Source organism: Peromyscus eremicus, chromosome 23 (assembly GCF_949786415.1).
Source record: "Peromyscus eremicus chromosome 23, PerEre_H2_v1, whole genome shotgun sequence".
NCBI classification, from domain to species: domain Eukaryota; kingdom Metazoa; phylum Chordata; class Mammalia; order Rodentia; family Cricetidae; genus Peromyscus; species Peromyscus eremicus.
The window spans coordinates 14271855-14297919 of NC_081438.1; the positions used below are offsets into that span (position 1 = coordinate 14271855).

At 44.7% G+C, this 26065-nt stretch overlaps 1 protein-coding gene across 7 annotated transcripts in view; it reads right to left on the minus strand.

Annotated features, from left to right (window-relative positions):
- Window positions 1-1783: 1783 nt before the first annotated feature.
- Window positions 1784-26065, minus strand: part of Mphosph9 (M-phase phosphoprotein 9) — a 57284-nt gene continuing 33002 nt past the window's right edge. For 4 of the 7 annotated variants that reach the window (XM_059249590.1, XM_059249593.1, XM_059249591.1 and 1 more), the window contains exons 15-23: window positions 24890-24991; window positions 15356-15490; window positions 13582-13757; window positions 11490-11636; window positions 10315-10435; window positions 8999-9102; window positions 8128-8375; window positions 7211-7279; window positions 1784-2291 (exon numbers count right to left, since the gene is read on the minus strand). In XM_059249590.1, the coding sequence (XP_059105573.1) occupies window positions 2190-2291; window positions 7211-7279; window positions 8128-8375; window positions 8999-9102; window positions 10315-10435; window positions 11490-11636; window positions 13582-13757; window positions 15356-15490; window positions 24890-24991 (1204 nt within the window). In that variant the 3' untranslated portion in view covers window positions 1784-2189. Of the gene's footprint in view, window positions 2292-7210; window positions 7280-8127; window positions 8376-8998; window positions 9103-10314; window positions 10436-11229; window positions 11406-11489; window positions 11637-13581; window positions 13758-15355; window positions 15491-24889; window positions 24992-26065 lie in introns of those variants that run through there. The other 3 variants (XM_059249594.1, XM_059249595.1, XR_009375923.1) reach the window with 3 other exon arrangements.

Below are 26065 nucleotides of genomic sequence, written 5' to 3' on the forward strand. Positions count from 1 at the left end.
TCCCCACTTTTAGGCTAACTTGATTTTTATTCAAGTGTCTATAAGATATAGAGAGGGCGGTTACAAGAATTTTCCTTGGTGTCTTTCTTCATAGCTATGAAGAATAAAATTTCTTTTTCAAATAAGTAATTGATAGTTTAAATCTATTACACACTTCAAAACCAAAGCATATGCTTTCTGAGAAGCACAGAAGATGTTTTGATGGAACTTAATGCCTTTTTTGGAGTAAGCCAATTATAGGCACCTAAGAAGATAACTCCTTGGCAAGATAAAGCTACCACCTCTTCTGAAGTGGCAATTTCCTGCTTCTTGAGATTGTAGTAGACTGCACAATAAAAGGAGAGAACAATGAGATATACAAAACACCGTTAGCTTGTTCAAGTTGTCTTGTTTGTTGGTGCTGGGGGAGAACTTGTGCCCTCATATGCAGGGCAAGCACTCTATCACTGGGCATATTACACTCCAGCTCATCAGTCATGCATGTCACATACAGGGGAGCCTAAAAAAATAGTCTATTCCCTTATAAGCTCTAGATACAAGCTGTACAGGAGCTTGATTAAAATTAACCTTGTTTTACTGTAACATAATTTTTTAAAGGATAAAAGAAAAATCAAGAATAAAGGCACTTGCTTCTAATGATAAGAAATCCTGACTAAGTCTTCAACTGGTTACTGAATGTGAATTCAAAGGTTCAGTCCTACCTGAGAGTCCCCACACATAGAACATTGCCAGGTAAAGCTTTGGTGAGAAAATGTTCAAAGACCACCTGAAATGCTGCTGAGGCATACACACCTTAATGGAATTGCTGGGTTCGTTGTAAATATATATGAAGAGCTACATACACAGAAAGGACTCAGAGGCAAACCAAAATAAAAAACCTGAGCACTGGCCCTGGAAATCAACTATGAGAGCTCAGATGAGTCTATCTGCAGATTCCGAGCACAAATGTATGGGTGTTGGGTTCGGACTGGTCACCAGAAAGTGCGTGGGTGAGCAGTACAGACATTACCGGCAGTCCCAACACAAACAGGATACTTGCTGCTCCTAGATCGGAACAGCTTCTCCTACCCACACAGCGCTCTAAGAGCGAGCTAGGGAATGGCACCCATGTGGTGGGCTACAGTCCGCAGAGGACCCTGGGAAAGACGCCAGGGCTCTATCTGACACATCCCGTCCTTTACCAGGTAGAGTGGTTGGAGTCCAGACCAGCAGTTACTACAGCATGCAAGTATTTTTCTTTTCAGCAAGGGTAGAGTGGTAGGTCAGGTGAGATTAAGGGGGTGAAAATATCTGGACGATGACTTTGGGAGCTAAGCTTTATGCTTACTGGAAACTGGAGCTACCCTGGAAACTGTCCACGTGGTGGCACAACTTGAATCCTGGATGATGGGCAGAGAACACCAGCTCTCCAGCTGCTGCTTTCCCTCCTTACACAGGACAATAGTTTCAGGAAAATCAAACAGGTTACATTTACGTAGTTTTTAAACTAACTTTTTTATGTTTAATTACTTCTTAGGGTGTGAATGTGCCAAAGTGTGTATGTAGACAATACCGGAATCCTTTCTCTCTTTCTCACACGTGGGTCCTGGAACTCAAAAGGGTCCTCAGGCTTGGTGGCAAGTGCTTTTACCTGCTGAGCCATCTTGCTGGCCTAAGTGTTCTACTATTCACTACAAGGCATATGTTTCACATAGGAATTGTGTTACCATTTCTAAAAGACTTCTACAGAATCTAAATGCAAATTATACTATAATTTTTTAATATTCAGCATGTTAGTCTATCCTTATGGAAGCTGTTAAGCATTTATTTTAAAAATGAATTATATTTACAATGTAGAACAAGTTTATAAAATCCGTGTGCAAAGTTCATTGTAAAAGGATAACACTATTTCCTTAGCAACAAGCCGCCTCCTGTTTACATTTCCTTATTGTTGATAGAAATTGAAGACATACTCTATTTAAAAATAATGCTTTTTAAATAGTAAAATATACAAGAGGTTCCTGAGCATAACAAAAATATCTTGAAAATATGTGGCCATTTGAAGTATAAAATACCAGGTGTAAGAATAACATGATTGTAAAACTACTGTTTGAAGTCTTATAAACAGTACAAAAGAGCTTGCCTTTTTCTCAGTGCATAACTGTACATCAGTGCAAACAAAAATGTCTCAAATTTAATGACTACCAATCTCAAAGGTTTGCAGAGCTGCGCAAGACATGAAACTTCTTGAGTGTCATTCGAACTGAACCCAGTTCACGATTGATCCTTTCCAAACGATCTTCCAAGGCTTCCTAGGTAAAGTAACGGGAAAGAAGTCATGAGAAGCCACACCAAGTCCTCTGGTCTAAGGCAACTGCCGGTTATAGACCCTTGAGTTGAAGGAGAGCAAGGACAGACATCAAAATGGCAGGCTTTGCTTTCTACAGAAATCATCTTACTGATATTTTTCTTTTTGTTCGTTTGTTTTAAGGCAAGGTTTGTCTGTGTACCCGTGGTTGTTCTGGAGCTCGCTCTGTAGACCAGGCTGGCCTTGAACTCACAGAGATCCACCTGCCTCTGCCTCTTGAGTGCTGGGATTAAAGGCGTGCGCCGCCGCCGCCGCCGCCGCCGCCGCCGCCGCCGCCTGGCCAACATTTTTCTTAAACTAAACAATGAATCGGCTTCTCAGTCCTTCTAATTAAGCGTGGCACTTTAAAAATCCTTTGTCTGTTTGGCACTCTTGGCATGGAAGAATTCTGCACAGCAGTGCAACCACAAGCAGGGGTGGTGGCGATGACCCGAGGTCAGTATTCTGGAGCCTAAATGTGTTCTCCACGAGTCACCAGAGAAGGGTGCATACTGGATACAGCAGTGGCCATGTACACATATTCCAAATAACCTGGTAAACACTTCTCCCTTAAAAACATTATCGAAGATGGGCATGGTGCCACATGCCTTTAATCCCAGTACTTGGGAGGCAGAGGCAGGTGGATTGTGAGTTCAAGGCCAGCCTAGGCTACAGGGTGAGTTCCAGGACAGCCTCAACTACAATGACAAACTCTGCCTCAAAACAAACAAAAAAAGAAAAGAAAGAAAAAATATTAGTGAAGACTTGAGGAAAAAAGATTCCACAATCACAATGAAGAAGTAGAGTTAATGATACCTGGGATATATATTTATCATTCTAGATCACTTATTCTGTATTGACTCAAACGGTATCCTGACATAGAACTTGATTCTCCCCCCTCCTCCCAGGACAGGGTTGCTCTGTGTAGCCCTGGCTGTCCTAGAACTGTAGAGCAGGCTAGCCTCTAACTCAAGAGATCTGCCTGCCTGCCTCTGCCTCAGGAGTGCTGGGGTTAAAGGCATGCACCACTACCACTCAGTTTAGAACTTGAAATATTTATATTTAACAATTTTAGTAAAAGGACTGAATGCCCACTGTAGAATACAGGGAAGACAGAGGAGCAAAGGGAAGGACCACCACCTTCTTCCTGTTTCTCTTGCATATATGCATATCCTTTTTAGAAAGGAAAAACCCAGAATGGAACGTTTCAAACACTGTTTCCTTTGAACTTTCTTGGCATATTATAAAGTATCTTCCAACAATATCCTCCTAAATTAATGTACAATATTCCTTCACAAGTAACACGTTTAACCAGGAATCTTGCAGTAGAAATTTAGGTTGCTTCTAATTTGGGACACTATAAATAAGGCCGCAGCACATTTCTTAAACATATCTCTTTGCGGTATCTATAAATACTGCCTTTGCAATCACTGGCAGACAGAAAAAGAAGAAGTGCTTCGGTTCAAAGAAATGCAAAATAAATTCTGCATTCCAGAAAGTCTGTGATGATTTCGACTTGCATCTGCATTGTCTACAGTCTATGAATTCTTTGTAAAAACGAAGCAAACACCTGATAATTGGACATGGTGGTGCATGCTTATAGTCCCAGAACCAGTGAAGCTGAGGCAGGAAGCTGATGAATTCAAAGCCAGTCTAGGACCTGTCTCAAAGAATCCCAAAAGAAAAAAAACTTACAAAACTGTTATTAGCAGGTTATTTTATTTTTCTCTCTTTTCATTAACACTAGTCTCTGTAGGGGATGGAGTAATGGCTCAGCAGTTAAGAGGATTTCCTGCTCTTGCAGAGGACCTAGGTTTAATTCCCAGCACCCACATGTTGGCTCACAATGGGCTGTAACTCCAATTCCAGGGGATATGATTCCCTCTTCTGGCCTCCTTAAGCACCAGGCACACAGGTAGTACACAGACATACATGCAGGCAAAACACTCATACATATGAAATAATTTTTTTTTTTCTTGAGACAGGGTTTCTCTGTGTAGCTTTGCACCTTTCCTGGAACTCGCTTTGTAGACCAGGCTGGCTTTGAACTCACAGAGATCTGCCTGCCTCTGCCTCCCGAGTGCTGGGATTAAAGGCATGCGCCACCACCGCCCGGCTATGAAATAATTTTTTAAAGGTTTAAAAATAAATAAAGACAAGTCTCAAGTAGTCTATACCAATGTTGAATTCAATATATGGCTGGTGATGACCTTGAAATTCTGAACCTGCCTCCATCTCTCAAATACTGGGACCACATATAAGTATATCACCATATCCAATTTTTCGGTTTATTATTACTTTGTGTGTGTGTGTGAATGTGTGTTTTACTGGGGACTGAACACTGGGCCTTGCATATACCAGGAAATGTTCTGCCACCACTGAACCACACCTTCAGCCCTTACACCCAGTTTTGTGTGGTGCTGGGGATGGAACCCAGGCCTTTATATAATAGGCAAGTACTCTACCAACCTAGCTATATCCCCAACTCATTTTATTTTCTGAGACAGAATCTAACAGCCTACCCTGGCCTCCAAATTGGGATCCTACTGCCTCAGCCTGCAAAGTGGGGGGATGGCGTATGATGTAAGCCGCCATCTCTGCTTCAGTGTGAGTCTTAAGAACAGGATGGGTATTATTTTTATTTGCTTTTTTCTGTGCAGCCCTGGCTGTCCTGGAACTCACTCTATAGACCAGGCTGGCCTCGAACACATAGAGATCCACCTGTCTCTGCCTCCCCAGTGCTGGGACTAAAGACGTGCGCCACCACCGCTCAGCAAAGATGGGTGTCCTTTATCAAAGATGGGTGTCCTTTATCACTGGCGCTGGAGATAAAAGCCAGCACCTTGTACATGCTACACAAGTAACAGTGCTACTCCAGAGTGGGGCTGGCCATTTTACAACTCTGGGCCCAGTTTAACTTTTTCATTTATGCTGGGCGGTGGCGGCGGCGCACGCCTTTAATCTCAGCACTCGGGAGGCAGAGGCAGGTGGATCTCTGTGAGTTCGAGGCCAGCCTGGTCTACAGAGTGAGATCCAGGACAGGCACCAAAGCTACACAGAGAAACCCTGTCTCGAAAAAAAAATTTTCATTTATGTACATCCTCAATCCCTTTTTTGCTGCCACTTACCTTCTTAGTGAAGTAACATACGTGAAGAGAAACTAATGCCCTTTCAGAAGTCTTGTAAGAACAGAACAGTGATGTTCAGTATATAAAACACACTAAGGATTCCACACTGATTTAGAATTGAAGTACTGCCACATTTTCCCTACGAGTTTTCTATGTTGAGTCTTATAAATTATTCAATAAAAAGTTCATAACCAGGGATGGTGAGAGGGCTGAGTAGTAAGATTACTTGCCACCAACCCCCACAACCTGAGTTTGACCCCTGAGATCCAAGAAAAGATGGAAAGAAAGAACCAACTCCTTGGACCTCTACATATGGTGCATGGCATGCGCATGCCCCACCAACAACATAAACACATTTATACACAATAAGTAAAATCCGTTTAAAATGTCATGGATGTGAGGATGATCTAAGCATGTGTCTCCTTTCTCCCTCAATGCTCTACGTGCAGCCCTTCCAAAACTGCGCATTTATTCAGAGGACAACCTTCTCCAAATAGAGAAGGACCAGTGTCCCATTGAAACTGAGCAGCTGAGGTTCCCCTGCCATAACCTCCCAGTAAGCTCTCAAAAGCAATTTTGTTAAAACTCTGGAGAGATGGCGCAGAGGTTAAGAGCATTGCCATGTGGGTGCTGGGAACTGAACTGACCTCCACAGACCACCAGGCACTTATGCACACAGGCCACATCACCTGACCATCTGCTGCTGAACATGGAATGGCATCTCTCTAGCCGGCTTCCCAACGGCTTCCCAACCTCTACAGTCATTCCATTTGCAAAGCACACCTGTTCCCAGATGCTTACTACATGGAAAGGGGATCAGAAGTCATTAACAGATGGTGGTGGAGGACAGACAATCAGACAAGGAGGCAGCACTTACTCAGCAACGTAAAATCTGTCACAGGCATTCTGCTGTGCGGAGGGTAGAGCCCCATGGTGGAGCCACCTCCCTAGCATGCCCACGGCCCTGAGTTTGGTCACCAGCATCTTACCAAACAAACAACAAAAGGTATGCTATTTGCTACCATGAACCCATTTTCTTGCTCTCTCTCTTTTTTTTTTTTTTTTTTTTTTCTGAGACAGGGTTTCTCTTTGTAGCTCTGTCTGTCCTTGAACTTACTTTGTAGACCTGGCTGGCCTCAAACTCACAGAGATCCGCCTGCTTCTGCCTCCTGAGTGCTGGGATTAAAGGCATGAGCTACCTCTGCCCAGCTAGAACACCATTTTCTTAAAGTCTTAAGGCAAAAATTAATTTTATTCCTGACAGCAAACATGTAGTTACGAATTAACTATAATCATCAAAATCTGACTGCTGCTTCAGTAGTTGTGGTAGTTTGAATGAGAATGGCCCCATAAGCTCATACATTTGAGTACTTGGTCCCCAGTTGGTGGAACTGTTTGGAAAGGATTAGGAGGCGTGGCCTTGTTGGAGGAGGTGTGTCATGGACAACAGGAGTCATGAAGCTGCAAAAACTTCTTGTCATCCCCACTGCACTCTCTACTTCTGGTTAGTGCTTGAGAAAGCTCTCAGCTGCTCCTCCAGCTGCTACTCCAGCTGCCTACCTTCCACTTTGCCATAACAGACTCTAACACACTGAACTGTAAGCCCAAATGACTGCTTCCTTCTCTAAGGTGCCTTGGTTGTGGTATTTATCACAACACTAGAAAAATAACTAACACAGTGGACCATGCCCTCAGGTGCTGCTTAGCGCACTCATCTATCCAGCCTCCAAGGCAGCTCCCAGCTAAGCTGTCTCACCTGATTTAGTCTTGTTTGTAAAGTGATTCTTCCTCCAGGAGAAGGCATCCGGCTTAATGCTGCCTCAATCTGTTAATGAGAGAAAGTATTCAAATAAAAAAAAAAAAAAATCTAATTACTGGCAGTGAGCTTTCTGAAACAGAAGAGAAAGAAAACATTTCAGCTTCGCATTTTCTTGTCCATTTTGGCTTAACGTAAGTTCCCTCCATTCTCAGTTAACAACAACAGTGTGGCTGAAGGACATTTCTAGCGTAGTTCTGGTGCCCCATGTACCGTACCCAAGGCTAATTCCCTATGACGAGTCTGACACAACGTTGTCCTTTGTGGCACTTTAAATAAGAATGGCTCCCAGAGGCTCATATATTTGGATGCTTGGTCACCAGCAGTGGCAGCACTTGAGAAGGATTAGGAGGTGTGGCCTTAGAGGAGGAAGTTGTGTCACCAGGGACGGGCTTTGTGGTTTCAAACGCCCAAGCCAAGCCCAGAGTTGCTCTTCCTACTGCCACGGATCCAGATGTAGAACTCTCAGCTACTTCTCCAGCACCTTGCCTGCCTGCCTGCATGCCCCATGATGACAATGCATGCTCCCTGCCATGACGATAATGGACTAAACCTCCGGAATCATAAAAAAGCCTCAGCTCTTTTCTTTTCTAAGAGTTGCCTTGGTCATGGTGTCTCGTCACAGCAACTGTACAGTGACTAAGACATACTTCCTGTCAGTGGTTTGTTTTGGAGACAGGGTCACACCATATAGCCCAAGCTGGCTTGCAACTTATGATTCTCCTGCTTCAGCCTCCAAAGGGCTGAGACCCAGGCACATGCTACCACATCTAGCTCAGTAATTTCCTTCGGACTATTCCCTAGATATAAGCATTGGGTTCAGAAAAAGATTTTTTTTTTAATTTTGTTTGTTTTACCTGGTCTTTTTCTTTTGTGAGTTCATCAAAGAATCGCTCCGTTTCTGCTAGGGTCCTAATTCTTGCTGTATATTCAAAATCGTTACTCTGTGGTGCTGCTGACAGGGGCTTGCACTGCTCCAGGCTGGCTGATTTACTCTTCTCCCAAGCTTGTCTCCCGGACACTTTCCTCACTCCATTTGGCCAGGGTTCAGGGCAAGAGCTTTGATTAACAGGGCTGTCGCTGCCTTTCTCTGAATACTTTTTTTCTGTCAGAAAAGAAAGAAATTTCTTATGTCTCTTACTAATTTTTCTAACAGATTGAATACATATTAATATCTTGCTCAATCTCACTTCTTAAAAGGAACAGCTATATGGCCTAAAACATAATAAAAGAAGCAGCATCCTTTCTTTCTTCCCCCAGGCCAGTTTCTCAGACAGTCTCACACTAATCCGTGTTGCTCTGGAACTCACTAAGTAGTCCAAAATGGCCTCGAAGTCACAGAAGCCAAAGCAATCCTCCTACTGAAGCCAACTGCATGCTGGGATAAAAGACGTGAGCCACCACCCCCAGTTGAAGAATATTTACAGTTAACATTATTAGGACCTACCCAAGTGATTTCATATACCTTATAAATTTATTCTAGGCTTAAAGTTTTTCAATGAAAATTACCCAGACCTGAGCAGCTTTATCAGCTACAATGTCAGAGGGAGCCGTAGAGCATCGTCCTGGTGATGTTAATCAGCACCCTACGCCTCCGCTTCCCAACCTGCCCAAGAACACTCATATAGCAAGTTCAGGCAGAGGTGTTCTTCAGAGCCTTGCAAAGACACCGGAATCTTGGAAAACAAATGCCTCTAACTCTAACTAGTAATTTTTAGGAAAAGATACCTTCCGAGTCATCTAGAGAAAGAAACTGGAGCTGTTTCCTTGGATTGGTTCGTTGTACCGTGGACACAGGAACAGTATCTAAATCATCCAAAAGGATATCAAATCTAGTGAATGAAGCAAGTTACTTGTGAGAAAAATATGAAGTGAGTTTTCCTATCTCACTAGAGAGCTGAACTGGCACCCCAGGAACTCACACAGTAGCATTTTCTTTTTTCTTTTTCTTTGGTTTTTCGAGACAGAATCTCTTTGTGTATCCATGGCTGGTCTTGAACTCACACAGAGATCCACCTGCCTCTGCCTCCAGTGCTGGGATTAAAGGTGTGCGCCACCACCACCTGGCTGTTACGTATTTTCTTAAAAGAAAGCTAGTTGTATGATTTTCAAAACTGAAATTGAAAGTGTCTTTCCTGACACAAAGTTCTATTTCTACATTAGAAACTTACAGCACTGGCTATCATACCTCATCTGATCTCCCTAAGAAGCTTCTGGAACAGGCAGGGGAGGCGCTCAGAAGGGGAAAGTAAGGCTCACTGTGCTTAGGCCACTGAGTCTAGAACCAGGAGGCTTTTCCTTCCTAGTCCATCACTCACTGCTAGCCTACTTCGGGAGTAGGTCCACTGCATATAGACAGTAGGCACTTGTCACCCTCACCCACTGTCTGACACCAAATGTCCCTGTATCACACCTAGTCAGAAGCACAAAGAACCTCTTCTACATCCATAAGCTGATAAAAGCTGAGTCAGCATTGAAGATCTAGGAGTAGCAAGCTTCCATAGTTAGAAACTATTTTCGCCTGGCGGTGGTGGCGCACGCCTTTAATCCCAGCACTCAAGAGGCAGAAACAGGCGGATCTCTTGAGAGTTCAAGGCCAGTTCGGTCTACAGAGAGAATTCTAGGACAGCCAGAACTACACAGAGAAACCATGTCTCAAACAAACAAACCTATTTTCATATATTATAATACTTCATGTTTCATATGATGTTCACATCAATGACCTAATGCCACAGAGTCCCGGTGACAACTGAAAAATCAGTAATAGCTAAAGCCATATTGATGGTTCAAAATCAGTAACAGGGCCAGTAGGATGGCTCAGGAGGTGAAGGTACCTGCCTCCAAACCTGATGCCCTGAGTTCAATACCTAAGCCCATATGTTGGAAGGAGAAAAATCAACTCCCAAAAGTTGTCCTCTGACGTGCACACATGCACCAAGGCACACATGATCACACATGCACACACACACATGCAAACAATAAATAAAATGTTTTGAAAACCAATCAAATTTTTTTTTTTAATTCTACAACTTTACAGAACTTACCGAACTGGACTGCTTTCATTTTTACTAAGTAGATGACTAAATCCTGGGGACAAATTTTCTTTAGGGGACCGTTTAGGACTATAAGCCACAGTCACTGGTGTTAACATAATCTCTCTTTTTGCTAAAGAAGAAAACAAAGAAGAAATATGATTTTTGTCTTTATGTGTGCTGGCAGAACTTATTCCTAATTTTAAAGATAATGAAATTTGCTGAGTGGTGGTGGCGCACACCTTTAACCCCAGCACTCACGAGGCAGAGGCAGATGGATCTCTGTAAATTTGAGGCCAGCCTGGTCTATAGAGCAAGTTCCAAGACAGCCAGGGCTAATCAGAGAAACCTGTCTCGAAAAACCAAGAAAAAAAAAAAAAAAAAAAAAAAAAAAACAAGAAAAGCAAGACATTCCATAGAAAACTTGACGGTACTGAAGAGGACACAAAGTGAAAATAAACAACCTGTCACTCTAATTAATGTCTACAGGCAATCCCTGCTGACGCTTTAGTACCAGACTATAGTATCAGCACTGTAGCTCAAAACTGGTTTTGCAAGATTTCAGAAGTCAAGTGGAAATAAGAAACGCCAGTGCAGTAGTGACTGCTCCTCCCCAGCGGGTGGGAAAGTGGACATGGAAAGTCAATGCTGAAGCTTTAGAACAGCCTGGAACTGTGGGGAGGAAAAGCTGGCAAAGACAGACATAGATCAGATATCTAAGAAGCTTCTTCTCCCACCTCTGCAAACTGTCTCAATTCGTGCTCAACAGAGATCAACGTGCTCTAACTTTCAAAAGCAAGTTCTTATGGTACTAAGGACCCCATCCACGCTAAACCCGGGCTCCACCACTGAGCTACATCCCAAGGCCTTTTTACTTTTGATTTTAAGGCAGAGTCTTGCCAAGTTGCAGGCTAGCCTTGAACTCACACAGTAGCTCAGGCAGGCCTTGAACCTTGATCTTTAGCCTCCCAGGTAGCTGGGATGACTGACCTCCACCACAGGCTTGGCATAAAATGAGGTTTCTTAGCTTATGTTTGTCGTATCTGTGCACTCAAACAATTCCATTCTCTGGTTGTTCTCAGGGAGCCCGGGCTCAGCATCCTCTGTTGGGGATGAGAGCACACTGACACCGGAAAAGCACGTGGGAAAAGTCATTCTCCCCAGCCCAAGGCACACTCATCTCTTACTTGGAGTGCTGGCTTTACGACTGGAGGGTGGGAGAGATGATGATCTTTGTGAAGCTGAACTCTGTCTCTTTGGTCTCTGCTGGGCACCTTTCTCTGGGGAACGGCCTGTATTGACTGAAGGTTCAGTTTGCCGAGGATTCACTAATTCTGCATCAGAGAAACACACACACAAAATAAGGCAGACCTGTCTCCACCATCTGCTTTATCACAGCTGTCACTGCACAAGGCCCTCCACTGAGCATGCTCTGCTCACAACACTCCTTCTATATAGGCTGTAATAACGATCCGCAAATGTGCCGCATTATGATGATAAAAAACGCTTGGGAGGGAGTTTATAATGAATGCACCCTGGTTTCCTGTTGCAACCGGCATTCAAGGTGAGTGCTCACAGAGAGTTTATTTTTAGGAAGCAGGTTACTAATTTATTTACTAGGAGACGCTGCTGTGGGATGCAGCGCCACAGATCTGAGGGTGTGCCTGGCAGGTCTGAGAAGTAAGCATGGCAGGAAGTAGAAGGAGCAATGGAGCAAGGCACAGTGGTGAACACCTGTCAGCCCAGCACTGGGGAGTGGAGGCAGGAGACCAGACATCAAGGTCACCTTGCAACATAGTGAGTTCCAGGCTAGCCTGGGCTATGTGAGATCTTGTCTCAAAAAGAGAGGGATGGAGGGCAAAGAGAAAGAGATGTTGGGAGGAGAGAGAGGAATGGAGGGTGGAGACAGAGAGAAGTCCCAAACTTTGGGGAAAGCACACCTTGAAAGACATTCCTCTTCCTCTCTATAGATGCTCAGTAACCAGGAAAAAGAAGGAAGATAGGGAAAATTTTTGTTTTTCTATATTTTTGGACACTCTGGATTCTGTTGCTTCAGCCTCCGAGTGCTGGGACAATAGACGTGTACCCCCTGCCCATCTTACTCCTCATTTTATGAATATCAAATGACTGCCACAATTTTCCAACATGTGCAAGTAAGACAGAGATGTAGACAAATTCACTCCGTAGCTCAGGCAGCCTGTGATTTCAATCCCCCACCTTAGCACACAGAAGTGGGATTATATGGATTATACGCCTGCACGGCCCAGCTCATATACAGACCTTTTTTTATTATTATTTTTAATTATATGTAGGTGTGTATGTCTGCATAGGGGTATGTGCACGTGACTGCAGGTGCCTACAGAGTCTAGAGGCAGGAGATGCCCTGGGACTGGAGTTAACAGACAGTTGTAAGCTACCATGTAGAAGCCAGGCCTTCTGTAAGAACAAGTGCAGTTAGCCACTGAGCCATCTCATACAGGCCTTCTAAATAATCAGAACACAATATGCAGTTGGCTTCGTATGAAAGATGCATGTGATGCCAGGACCAAGATAAATCAGTATTAAGGGTCAGTTATCTATGAAATGGGGCTGGAGCAGTATCAGAAATCAGGACTTCATTTCATTATCTGAGAATTTTAACGTATTTTATTTTTTCAGGCAGGTTCTTACTATGGAGCTCTGACAGGCATAGAACACACTATGTAGACCAGGCTAGCCTCAAGCTCCTGCCTCTGTCTTGAAAGTGCTGGGATTAAAGACATGCACTTCCATGCCTGGCTGAAATTTTAATTTTAAAGATTATAATATAAATTAAGGAAAAGGGGCCAGGCAGTGGTGGCGCACGCCTTTAACCTAGCGCTCAGGAGGCAGGAGCAGGTGGATCTCTGAGAGTCCGAGGCCAGCCTAGTCTACAGAGTGAGTTCCCGGACAGCCAGAGCTACACAGAGAAACTCAGTGTCAAAAAAACAAAACAAATAAATGAACAACAACAACAAAAATTAAGAAAAAGGGCAGACACCTCTTTCTTTCAACATCAAACAAGGAATAAAATATTACTTAGGGGGTTAGAAGGATGGCTCATCAGTTAAGAGTACTGATTGCTCTTGCAGAGAGCCTGGGTTCAGTTCTCAGCACCCACACAGCAGCTCACAAACATTCATAACTCCAGCTCCTTCACGAGCACCAGGTTCACATGTGGTGCATACTCCTACCCACAGGCAAAACACTCATAGATGCAAGAGAAAATCAATAAATCCTTAAATTAAAAAGAGTACTTACTACTTGAGGCATCCTCTTTCTCTGTCTGTGTCCCCCAATTCTTAAATATTCTTTCTTCATCAAGTTCCTTTAAAGCTTTCATGATGGGTGTGTCTGGAGTGTCCCTCTGCTTTTTAATCAAGAAGCTGGCTGGTGACCGTCCAAGCGAAGAGTCCTTCTCTGGAGGAGAGTGGTATCTAAAACAGTAGCTGCAATTGTAACTGCTGGGGGCTGAACGTCTGCATAGCCCCTGTCCCGTAGTGTACAGACAACAGCCTACCCTTAGCTGGAGTACTTAGAGTTGGGGGCCTTTAAAGAGAAATGAAGATTAGACAGTTGAGGGCCATGAGAGGGGAGCCCACAGTGGGCTTGAAGGGCCTTACGAGAGGGAGGAAGACAGGCCTGACGGTGCACACAAGCCTGTAACCCCAGTATTCGGGAGACTGAAGCAGGAGGATGGTCAAGATTTCCAGGTCAGCCTGGGACACACAGCAAAATGTGCTTCCAAAAACGAAAAGAAAAGAAACAAGAGAGAAAGAAGAAAATGGAAGAGCACTCTGTCTGGTGCACATCAAGAGCAGGCCAGGCTGGGTGGCAGTGGCGCACGCCTTTAACCCCAGCACTCGGGAGGCAGAGCCAGCCAGATCTCTGTGAGTTCGAGGCCAGCCTGGTCTACAAAGAGAGATCCAGGACAGGCACCAAAACTACACAGAGAAACACTGTCTCGAAAAACAAAACAAAACAAAACAAAAAAGAGCAGGCCATGTGAAACACAGCCAGGAAGAGGGTTCTGTCCAAGACCTCTGCCATGCTGGCACTTGAACTGGAGAAATCCATAAATGTATGTAAGTCTTGAGTCTATGTTAATTTGTTATTAGCAAACCATGCTAAGTTTACTAGGACAGTCAGGGGAATAACCGGAGAGTTCACAACTAGTCTCCATTATGTATGCTATAACGCAAATACTTAACTCAGCCTGCACATAGGAAGCCAGTGCTTCTTAGTCCTTTAAACATCCTAGCACATGCAGAAGTTTCTATCTGTATGGTACCCAGAGTACATGACTGAGCTTGCTCAGGCTATGCCAAAAGTGTGAGGACCATCCTACCACCCTAACAAGCTTGCACTGTGCCCTTAGCACAGGCAGAGAAGCACTGCAAGGCCTATGAAGGTAAAACATCCTAAAGGCATTAGCCTCTCAGGGCTGGGGAGATGGATCCACTGCCGGACCTACTTGGCTTTCTAGACAAGCAAAAAAGAAAGAAAGGAAGAAAGAAAAAGAAAGGAAGAAAGAAAGAGAGAAACAAACAAACAAACAAGCAAACGCATAAACCAGGCTCGAAGTTAAGACAGTAAAAAATTAACGAGCTGAATGTAACAGCGCCTGCCTAGAATCCCAGCACAAGGGGTGAAAAGTGGAGGATCAGGAGTTTGATCGCGGCGTCCTGTCCACACTCACAGCTGAGCTTTGTGGGAAGACAGTCACCTAGCTGCATCTCCTCATCAACACTACCTTGAGTGGGTACCCCCTTTCCACAGTGAGCAAACCCCACTTCTGAAAGACAGTTGATTCACACCCTGTCCACTCTCCTCCAGCCCCCCCCCCCAATATGGCTTTCATCATCCAAGAAAAACCTCAGGTCCAACTTCAAAGAGAAGGCAGAGACCCCAAAACAAGAACTGTTTCTTGTCCTTCCCCACCCCCTTCTCAGCCCAACTTCTGACTAGTTCCTCTAGAGGAGACAGCTGCATCTCTATGAAAGCACTCCTCAACCGGCCTCAGTGGTTATCTCACCCAGGAACACGGGTTTCCTCCAGCTGGTTATCTATCTTCCTGTCCCCGGTGTCCAGAGGCTGCCCAGTAAAAATGGAGTACTCTGCTCCTGGAATCAGCCACTTCCTCCTACTCACATCTGAGGTTGCTAGTGTGCTGTAGAGATAAGAAGCATTCCATGGCATCACAAAGTTTGCACTTCAATTTAAAGAAAATGTATGTCTATAAAACATGGGTGGATGCTTTGTCCCTGTATGTGTGGTACCCAACAAAGCCAGAAGAGGGCATCAGATGCCCTAGGAGTGGAGTTACAGATAACTACGCGCCACCATACAGGTGCTGGAAATTGAACTCAGGTCTTCTGGAGGAGCAAGCAGTGCTCTTAACCACAGAGCCATCTTTCCAGCCTCTTGCACTTCAACTTAGAACGTTCATGTCAGAACAACCCATTTCCAAGTTTGACTTAAATATTTGCACAGTGACTTAGAAACCACATATGGACAACCTATATTTAAAAAATGAATTTTATTTTAAAGGTTTCTCGCTGTCCTGGAACTCACTTAGTAGACCAGGCTGGCCTTGAACTCACAAAGATTCGCCTGCCTCTGCCTCCCAAGTGCTGGGATTAAAGGCATGCACCACCACGCCTCGCAGTATCTTAAAGGTTTTTGTTTTGTTTTATTTCATTGGTTTTTCAAGACAGGGTTTCTCTGTGCAGCACTGGGCTGTCCTGGAACTCAATCTGTAGACCAGGCTGGCCTTGAACTCAGAAATCCACCTTCCTCTGCCTCCAGAGTGCTGGGATTGAAGGCATGGCGCCACCACCCACCTATTTTAAGGTTTTAGGAGTCAACTGAACTTTGAACCTTCCTCTAACATAGAGAAGAGTCAGGTACTCACGGCTCTACACAGCCCACTTACCTGCATTCTAGCACACCCGAGTCCCCTTCTGTCTACACTGGCTCCGAGTAAGGAGACAGCGCACAGCGGCTTGCCCATTCCCTACAAACACGACTGCATTCTCCAGGCAGCAGTCACAAGTCTCCTGCTCCTATCCAGATCCTCGGGTGGCTATTAACAGTGGCAGTGTTTAGACTGTCACTTCCTCCATATCTGTACATGGAGTTCCATCCCCAGGACTCACACACAAGGGTGAACAGACCCTTGCAAGTTGTTTTCTGACCTTCATACACATGCACACAAACGCATGTGATGATAAATAAATAAAATGCAAGTGATCATTTTTGCTTGTTTTTCGACACAGGGTTTCTCTGTGTAGCCCTAACTATCGTGGAGCTCACTCTGTAGACTAGGCTGGCCTCGAACTCACAGAGATCCGCCTGCCTCTGCCTCCCAAGTGCTGTAATTTTATAAAGGCGTGCACCACCACCGCCTGGCCTGATAATATTTTTTTAAAACCTAGCTTCTCCAAGGTTCACATCACCTACTCAAACAATAAATAAATAAAGGTGAATGATAATAACTCCAGCATTCAGGAGGCAGAGGAGCCAGGTCCCCGAGTTCCAGGCCAGTCTGGTCTACTTAGCCAGGGTAAGAACTCTAGCAGTGACCTGGAGGCAGGAAATGAGGCGAGATCACGGAAGAATGATGCTTCCTGGCTTGCTCGCCAGGCTCAAGTCCAGCCAGCTTTCTGAAACACCCAGGTCCACCTGCCCAGAGAGGGCACTGCCCACAGTAGGCTGGGCCCTCCCACATGAATGTCAATCAGAAAACGCCCTACAGGCTTGCGTAGAGGCCAATCTAATGGAGGTAGCTTTTTCAGTTGAGGTTCCCAACTGTCAGGTGACAAAATTAACCAGCACAAACCTATCTCATCTCCAGCCCTGCTGTCGCCACCACACTAGGCAACTTCAAGAGCTATCCTTGACCTCTAGACCCAAAGACTAGGTCTCCTCAGTCATCCACCTCAAAGGATATGGCCAGACTCCGTCATAATCAGAGGTCACAGCTCTACGGAAATTCACACCCCAATACCTCTCCCACCTCTGTTCCTGTTGCTGCCAAACATCATCCCAGCAACCAGCCAGTGGCATGACCCCATTCACCAATCAATCCTAGCTTCACTAGTTCCTCGGTCCACTCTGGCATGTGCGGCCACCACCTTAACTATCATAGCCCTGACTCCCAACTCTCACATCTGACCAGCATGGAAACCCCCAGCTTGACTAACAACAGCGACCTGACTTTCTGTCCACACTCCCATGGCTGAGCTTTGCTGGAAAACAGTCACCTAACTGTGCTACCCTGCACCCCATCCTCAGTGGACATGCCCTCCCCTTGACCAGCAAGCTCTGCTTCTGTAAGAGCCCTTCATGGTGGCTTCTGTCAGTGGATAACCTCAGGTCCACTGAGGAAGCAAACCCCTAAGAGAACGTACTGCCTTCCTCTCTACTCTTCTCATACCTAACCCACTAGGAGTCCTTCCTCTCTGAGAGCCGGGCCCGGCCCCAGGGCCTTGTGCACAGCTAAACAGGCTCTCTACTACAGCAACACCCCAGCCCCTTTCCCTCAATTCTTAAATTAAGAAACATTTCAAACATTCTTAGAAAATTACAGCGAATACAACAAGCACCCACCTACCTACTCTCGGTTTTAACAGATGCTTAGATCTTGGCCATATTTGTTTTTAATTGTGAGACATAACATTGTATACATATGTACAGTTGCGTTTGTTAAACAAGGGCATGCTATCCACACCCTTCAATACGTCTTCTCCGCAACAGTATGTTGATGATTTATTCATGTTTGTGTTCAGAGCTGTCAGTCACTTCTCCAGTCTGATTTTGTCTCCTGGTGGTAGATGCTGTTTCAACAATGCTACAAGTAACCTGTGGAAGAAGTGACCTACATTTCTAAAGACACAAGCATGAAATGTGGGGTGCACCCATCACCTTCGGTCGTCCTGGGGTCTGAGTTCTTTCCTTCACCTCTGCCAAACTTTGGAACAAAGTAAGTCTGGCCTGTCTAATGACGGGAACGGTACATGCTATTCTTCGAATTGGCAGTTTCCTGATTTCTTAGGACAGTGAGCATCTTTTCATTGCTATTGGCTGTTTTCTTCCTTTTTCTGTGCAGCTTCTCATCCCTTTACCATTTTTCTGTGGAGGAAATCCTCTCTTTCTTACTGAGTTGTGATAGAACTTTGTATTCTGAATACTCATCCTTTATTTTTCCTGTTCATTAAAATAAAAATCACACACAGACAGACAGACAGACACACAACCAGCGAGATGGTTTGGAAGGTAAGAGAGCTTGCCACCAACCCCGAGACCTGAGTCTGCCCCCAGCACCACGTGGTGGAACTGACTCACACATAAGCAGTGGCAAGTGCATGTTCACACACACACAATTTAAAATGTACAAATTTCTTTTAAAGGTTTCAAGCAAGGATGGACACACAGGTAATGCTCAATGTACTGATACTGGGCATGGTCTTCACTCTGTTCTACACCCTTAGACTTTCCCTACAAACACACTTAAAGCCCTGCTGAGCCTCGTCAGCCCTAAGGTTCCCTGCTCACAGAAGCCATTATTCTCAACTCGTACTTAACATTTCCGCACACGATTTTAGGACTTTGATTGCATTCATAAGATCCCAAGAGATACTCAGAACTATTGTAGATGCTGAAGCTGGTATTAGTTATTTCCTATTGCGGGTCAGAAAGATGTAGCTCATTAGTAACACTGTTTATCAAGCGTTTTCCAGGCCCTGGGTCTCAACACCAGCACTTTAACGATTATGTTGTAATATTTTCAGGTTACTAATAACAGAAGAAACAGTTACAGCTTACCTGGAAAGCACATCAACTTAACTTGGTATAGACTTAAAAGAACACGTGGTTATCTTACAATGTGGACTCATCATTTGACATACAAAGACCCTAGTAAACTATATTTCCCAAATGAACACTTGTGGCTTTCTTTTTCAGAAACTGACTTTATTTACAGATGTACTAGAGGGGCATGAACATGCCATGGAGCACTTGAGAAGCTCACAGCACAACTTGCAGAAGTCGGTTTTCTACTTCCACCACGTGGGTCCGGGGTTCGAATCTCAGGCTTGGCGGCAAGGGCCTTTACCCACTGGGCCATCTCGCCAGCCCCAGTCACCAGCACTTTGAAAAGAAAAAGAAGTATTCTATTTCTCCCTCAACCAGTTTTGTATTGTTCTATAGTACACTCTTAAAATTAATACAAATTGATAGTCGAGATGAGACATTTGTAACACCTTTTTCTACAAAAGGCAAAAGAATAAAAAAAAATATTACTTTAGGTTTTACAGGACAAACAATATTCATCACCAACTGCTCGACTTCGTTGTCCTGCAAAAGCAGGACTATGATACGTAAATGAATCAATTTGCTTTGATTTTTTTTTTTCTTCCTTAAATCAACATCAAAATATAGCCCTTTAGCCCTGGCTGGCTTGGACTCACGACAGAGATCAGGCTGGCCTTGAATTCAGAGATCTGCCAGTCTCTGCCTTCTGAATACTGGAATTAAAGGCGTGAACCACCACATCCAGCCCCAAATATTTCTTATGCATGTGTGTGTGTTTGACATGGGTGCCAAAGGACAACCTCAGATGTCATCCTCAAAAAGGATGTCCACCTCCTTGGAGACAGGGCCTGGCATTGTGCAGAATTCACCCATTAGGCTAGACTGACGGCCAGGGAGTACCAGGCATCCTCCTATCTCCAACTTGCCAGGATTAAGAGAGACACTATCCCACTTGACATTTTTAAAATGTATTACTAGTTTCTATGCATGAGTGTTCTGCCCGCATGTATGTCTGTGCACCACATGCATACCTGGGGCCCCTGGAGACAAGAAAAGGGCGTCGGCTCCCCTAGAACAGTTGAGCCATCATGTGGGTGCTGAGATCAAGTCCAGGTTCTCTGGAAGAGCAGAAGAGCAGCCATATCTCTAGCCACACACCTAGCATTTTCTTGTGAGCTCTGGGGCTTGAACTCAGGTCCTTGAACTTGTAAAGCAAGTGCTTTACCAACTGAGCCACACAGGCCCCAGCCCTATCCAAACATTTAAAATTCCTCAGACATACACTGCTGTGGGATGTTCTGTATGGCAAATGTGTTGCTCTGATTGGTTAGTAAATAAAACACTGATTGGCCAGTAGTCAGGCAGGAGGAAGTATAGGCGGGACAAGGAGGAGAATAATTCTGGGAAGTGGAAGGCTGAGTCAGAGACACTGCCAGCCGCCACCATGACAAGCAGCATGTGAAGATGCCGGTAAGCCACAAGCCACGTGGCAAGGTATAGATTTATAGAAATGGACTAATTTAAGATATAAGAACAGTTAGCAAGAAGCCTGGCCCGGCCATACAGTTTGTAAGCAATATAAGTCTCTGTGTTTACTTGGTCGGGTCTGAGGCTGTGGGACTGGCAGGTGATAGAGATTTGTCCTGACTGTGGGCCAGGCAGGAAAACTCTAGCTACAATACTCATCACAAAAAATGATGGCGTAGCTTGGCTTTGGCCTAAAGGCTACATCCTGCCAAGTCTTTCCTTTCCCACACGGCCACCCTGAGTAAGCAGATCACAACATATGCATTTCCAGCTGCTGGATGTGTAGGCTGTCTTCAGTACACCTCAGACACTTCTACTACCCACACTCTAAGAGTCAAAGCAGCCTCCAGCCTGCAGACCCAACCGGCCTTTTCAGTTCCCGCCCTGCCCGATGTCTCAGCAGCACTGAGTGGCTGTGGCTGCTTCAGTCTCCCTCCTGACTTCCAGCAGCTGCTTCACAGGCTCCTTTGCCAAGCTCCTCTACTCAACCAGAAGCAGGGTTCCGGAGAGCTCTGGCCTGCGCCCACACTCACTGACACTCAATTCCTATCAACTCTGTAGCTGTATGCCCTGCTGGCAAATCATTGGCTCCAACATTGTAATTCCAACCTAGAAGTTTGGATCTCCAATCCTAAGTTTACAATTGCCCACTTGATTTCTGCTTCAAGTCTAGGTGAGTCCCAAGCAAAAATTCCCATGCCAGGCACTCTGATCTCTTCCTCAGTTCAACACATGGCAGCTTTGCTGTTCTCGATCTCTTGCCTCACCAGCCGAGACACAACAACGTTCTGTGGATTCCACCTCCATAACCTTTCAAATTCTTTTTTCTTGTAATTAAAAATTCGTATTACATTTATTTCTTCTGTGTGTGCACAGACACGCCACAGTGTGTGTAGAAGTGAGAGGACGACTTGTGGAAGCTGGCTCTCTCCTCCACCATGAGGGTGTGAGACCTGGTGGCAAGCACCTTTGTACACTGAGCCACCTCCGTGGCCTCCTTCTCACAGATACCAGATACCCAGAAACCCACTCTCCTCACACTAAAATGGCCTAACGCATGTCAGTGTTTCCATGCTTTCCTGTTTCATCTCTTTAATGAAACGAAAAGAAATTTACAAAGGCGAAAGTCAGATAGAATTGTTTTTTATACAAAAATCTTCAGGGGCCAGGGAGACAGCTTGACGTATAAGGTATTTACCTCAAAAGACTAAGGGCCTAAGTTTGAGCCCCGGAATCCATGTAAAGGTAGAAGCAGAGAACTGACTCCAGGAAGTTATCCTCTAGCCTCCATGTATAGTATACCATGGCAAATGGACACGACACAACATACACACACACACACACACAAACACACAAAATAGATCTTTAAAATCTTTGCCTGACACAATGGCACATGACTTTAATTCTAGCACTCAGGATAAAGAAGCAGGAGGACCAGGTTGAGGCCTGCCTGGTCTACATAGCAAGTTCTAGGACAGCCAGGGCTACACAGACAGACACTGCCCCAAAAAATCTAAAATAAAAGAAAATCTTTGAGAGGATTCTCAAGGGTAAAATGCAAATGCCTGACTATGGCTTAGAAAGTCATGCACGATCAATCCACAATCTACAATTTCACAATTTCACCTGCATAACTTCCTGCGGTGACTGTCCGGGCCATGTATCATGGTGTAACTGTCAACATCCCCTACAGACTCATGTGCTTTGACAGCCGGTCCTGAGACACTGGTACTGTTTGGGAGATTATGGAAGCCTAGGGGTAAGGGGCCTCGCTGGTGGGAAGAAGTCACTGGAGTAGGCATTTGAATGTCACACACACTCCGCCTCCCGCCTGTAACAATATGAACGAGCATCGTTCTCACAATCCTGGCACTTTGCATCCCGACCCACAGAAGGACGCTCCAGCCCTCAACCTGATGCCTCTCCTTTTGCTTCTTCTCAGACACTCAGTTTTATTTTGGGTTCCTACTGTTTGCTTTGGTTTGTGTTTTTATTTGTTTCAGACAAGGTCTCACACAGCCCAGACTTGGTATCCTATCAGACTGTGTAGCCAAGGATGACCTGGACGGCTACCTTTCCTTGTCCATCTCCCAGGAGCTGGGGCTGCAAGGGCATACACCACCACATCTGGCTAGTTTTTCTCTTTTCAGACTTCTTCAATGTTTTTATTGTGGGGGTGGGTACACATGTATGTCATGCTTCACATGTGGAGGTCAGAAGGTCAGAAGACAACTTTTAGGAGTTGGGTCTTTCCTTCCACTATGTTGGTTCAAGCTCAGGATATCACACTTTGTGGCAACTGTCTTTACCTGCTGAGATATATCATAGGTCCTAATATTTCTCTACTTTTTAAGAAAGAGTTTTAAAAACATTTTGTTTTTATTTTTTAATTGTAGGTTACTGTGTGATTGTGTAGGCTTGTGTACACAGTTCCCACAGAGTTCACAAGTGGGTGTATTATGCCTTGAAGCCGGAGTTACAAGCAATTGTTTCCTGCCAACATGGATGTTGAGAAGAACTTGGGTTCTCTGGAGTCATGAGTGCCCTTAATTACTACATCATCTCTCCAGGACCTAACTCTTTTAAATACAAGAATCCATTATCTTCTATTATAATTACTCAACAAAGATCTAGAAAGTGTTTTGACAATTACAGCTTAGAAAGGTTAGAATCACAACTTAATTTCTTTTGACAGACATCATTATGAAATAATGATCTAATTACTAATATACTTTATACAAAAATCATAATTAAAAACCGAATTGTGATAGTTAAAAACCTTCTCTGTAAAGGTGTCATCCAGTAACACTGTGCCGGGCGGTGTATTCCTGTAATCTTAGCATTTGCAAGCATGAGGCCAGCCTGAGCTACAAAGTGAGTGTAGGGCCAACCAGGGCTACATATAGTAGGGCTGTCCCAAAACCGAAAAGATTACAGTAAAGCTAATTCTGAAAGAACTAAAACAGAAAACCACAGCTTAATACAGATCTATCCTCAAAGGTCTTTCCATCAACAGAAGAAAAACGTGTGGGGTTTTGTGCTACGGCTTTAAAAACGCTCTCGGGTCCAGTGTCCTTGTTCTTACAGGTAATGAGCTGTGCTCCCTCTGCAGCTGCCACTGGACAGGCAGTACCAAAATCAAGTTCCACCCCTTTGCAGTTCTGACTGAAGCAGGAACCATCAACCAAATCAAGGCTGCTTCCCACACTCAATGTTTTGTTTCCTTTTCTTTTTCTGAGACGGATCTCTCTATGCAGCCCTGGCTGGCATGAAACTTGCTAGGTAGACCAGGACAGCCTCAGACTCACAGAGATCCAGCTGCTTCTGTCTCTAAATGCTGAGATTACAGGCGTGTGCCACCATGCCTGAAGAGTGAATGTGGAGAAAGGGTTAAGGGCACAGTTGTCCATATGGGCATTTACCTCAGCAAAGGAACAAAGGACACAAAGATTCTGGAGTGGAAAGCCAGATCTTGCCAAGCAGGAGAATGATGGCAAATATGAGGAAGAAACTCTTGAAAAGACATAAAAATAGAGCGATCTCAATTAAAAATTGCTTAGGGCTGGAGAGATGGTTCAGAGGTTAAGAGTGCTCACTGCTCTTGCTGAGGACCCTAGTCAGGTGGCTCACAGCTTCCAGGAACTCCAGCTCCAGGGATCTGTCACCTGCCTCTGAACTCAAGTGCACATACCCGCACAGACACATAATTAAAAACAATAGGAATACGGGGCTGGAGAGATGGCTCAGAGGTTAAGAGCACCGACTGCTCTTCCAGAGGTCCTGAGTTCAATTCCCAGCAACCACATGGTGGCTCACAACCATCTGTAATGGGATCTGGTGCCCTCTTCTGGCCTGCAGGCCTACATGCAGACAGAACACTGTATACATAATAAATAAATAAATCTTTAAAAAAAAAAAAAAAACAATAGGAATACATCTTTTTTAGCAGATGCTTACATGGAAAAAGAAGGTCTTAAAAAAGTCAGGATGTGCTTATGGTCACACGGAGAGTGCTGGGGACAGCATCAAGAACACAACGCCCACCTGACTCTGTGCTTTTCTTAGCCTCAAAATTGCTTCTTCGTAGGGATGCGAATGACATCCAGCCACTGTGACTTTAATGCACATCTAAGACCATAAGGCTATTTAGTCCTGGCTTCTAATTAGCAGAGGGCCTCACTGGAGGCATGTACTACTTCTCGCTGCAAGGACACTCTGAGTGACTTACGTGGCCTGCGATGGCCTCGTGGGAGCTTTAGCGCTGTGACGAAGACTCAGCATATTCTCATGCTCCACTTGCTTCACCTGAGCTTCCAGTTTGGAGATCATCCTGGTCAAAAGCAGAGAGACACATGAAACACACTGCCACAGGCGGAAAACACAGCTCAACTACCAGATGCTTCTTACTAGCTAGTTTTTTTTTTTTTTTTACTAGCTAGTTTTTTTTTTTTTTTTATTTATACCAGATGCTTCTTAATCGTCCCTCTAGGAAGGCAATGATAGCCTACTGTCCAGAAACTTCCTTCTAGGCGGTGGTGGCCTACGCCTTTAATCCCAGCGCTCGGGAGGCAGAGGCAGGTGGATCTCTGTGAGTTTGAGGCCAGCCTGGACTACAGAGTGAGATCCAGGACAGGCTCCAAAGCTACACAGAGAAACCCTGTCTCGGAAAAACAAACAAACAAAACAAAACAGAAACTTCCTTCAGAGTAAAATGGCACCACTAAACTTTGAAAACCTAAAAGATAAGGAAAAGGGGAAAACAGAACAGGGAAATCAGCAGGACAGCAAGTACACTGGCCTTTGCAAAGCAGCATTTCCTAGACTATAACTAAGGAAAAAAGAATAAGCAGGTGTCTATGAAGCATGCAGGGTACAAATTAAATTTAGAAAACGCATCCTAATTTTTAAGAGGTAAAAGCTAAACTACTCCTAACAACTGTCACCCCAGTGATGAGGTGGCAGTTCATCTCATTTGTGCCATGTTCAGAATAAAAGTCCCCCCTTGACTCTCTCACCAGAAGATACCTACCCCAGCCAACTGTTTCCAATTAGCCTGGCCTTCCTTCTCTTTTAATATATTAATTTGACTCATTCATTTCAATGTGTGCTCGAGTGTGTGAGTATAAGCCAGCCACTGCAGGTGTATGTGGAAGTCAGAGACCAGCTCTCAGGAGTCAGTTCTCTCCTGCCCCCTTGTGGGGTCTGGGGATGGAACTCAAGTCATGAGGCTTGTGCACAAGTGCTCGTCTGCTCCTCTTTCCTTCCTTTGAAACATGAAGGGACTGCCACCAAGCTTGAGAAAGAAGGGCTCTAACCTGACAGGTAATCCCTCCAATGTGGAAGGAGTGAATGAGTCAGGCAGGCGGCAAATCTAGACACTTGGCTGTTCTTCTCTGTATAAATC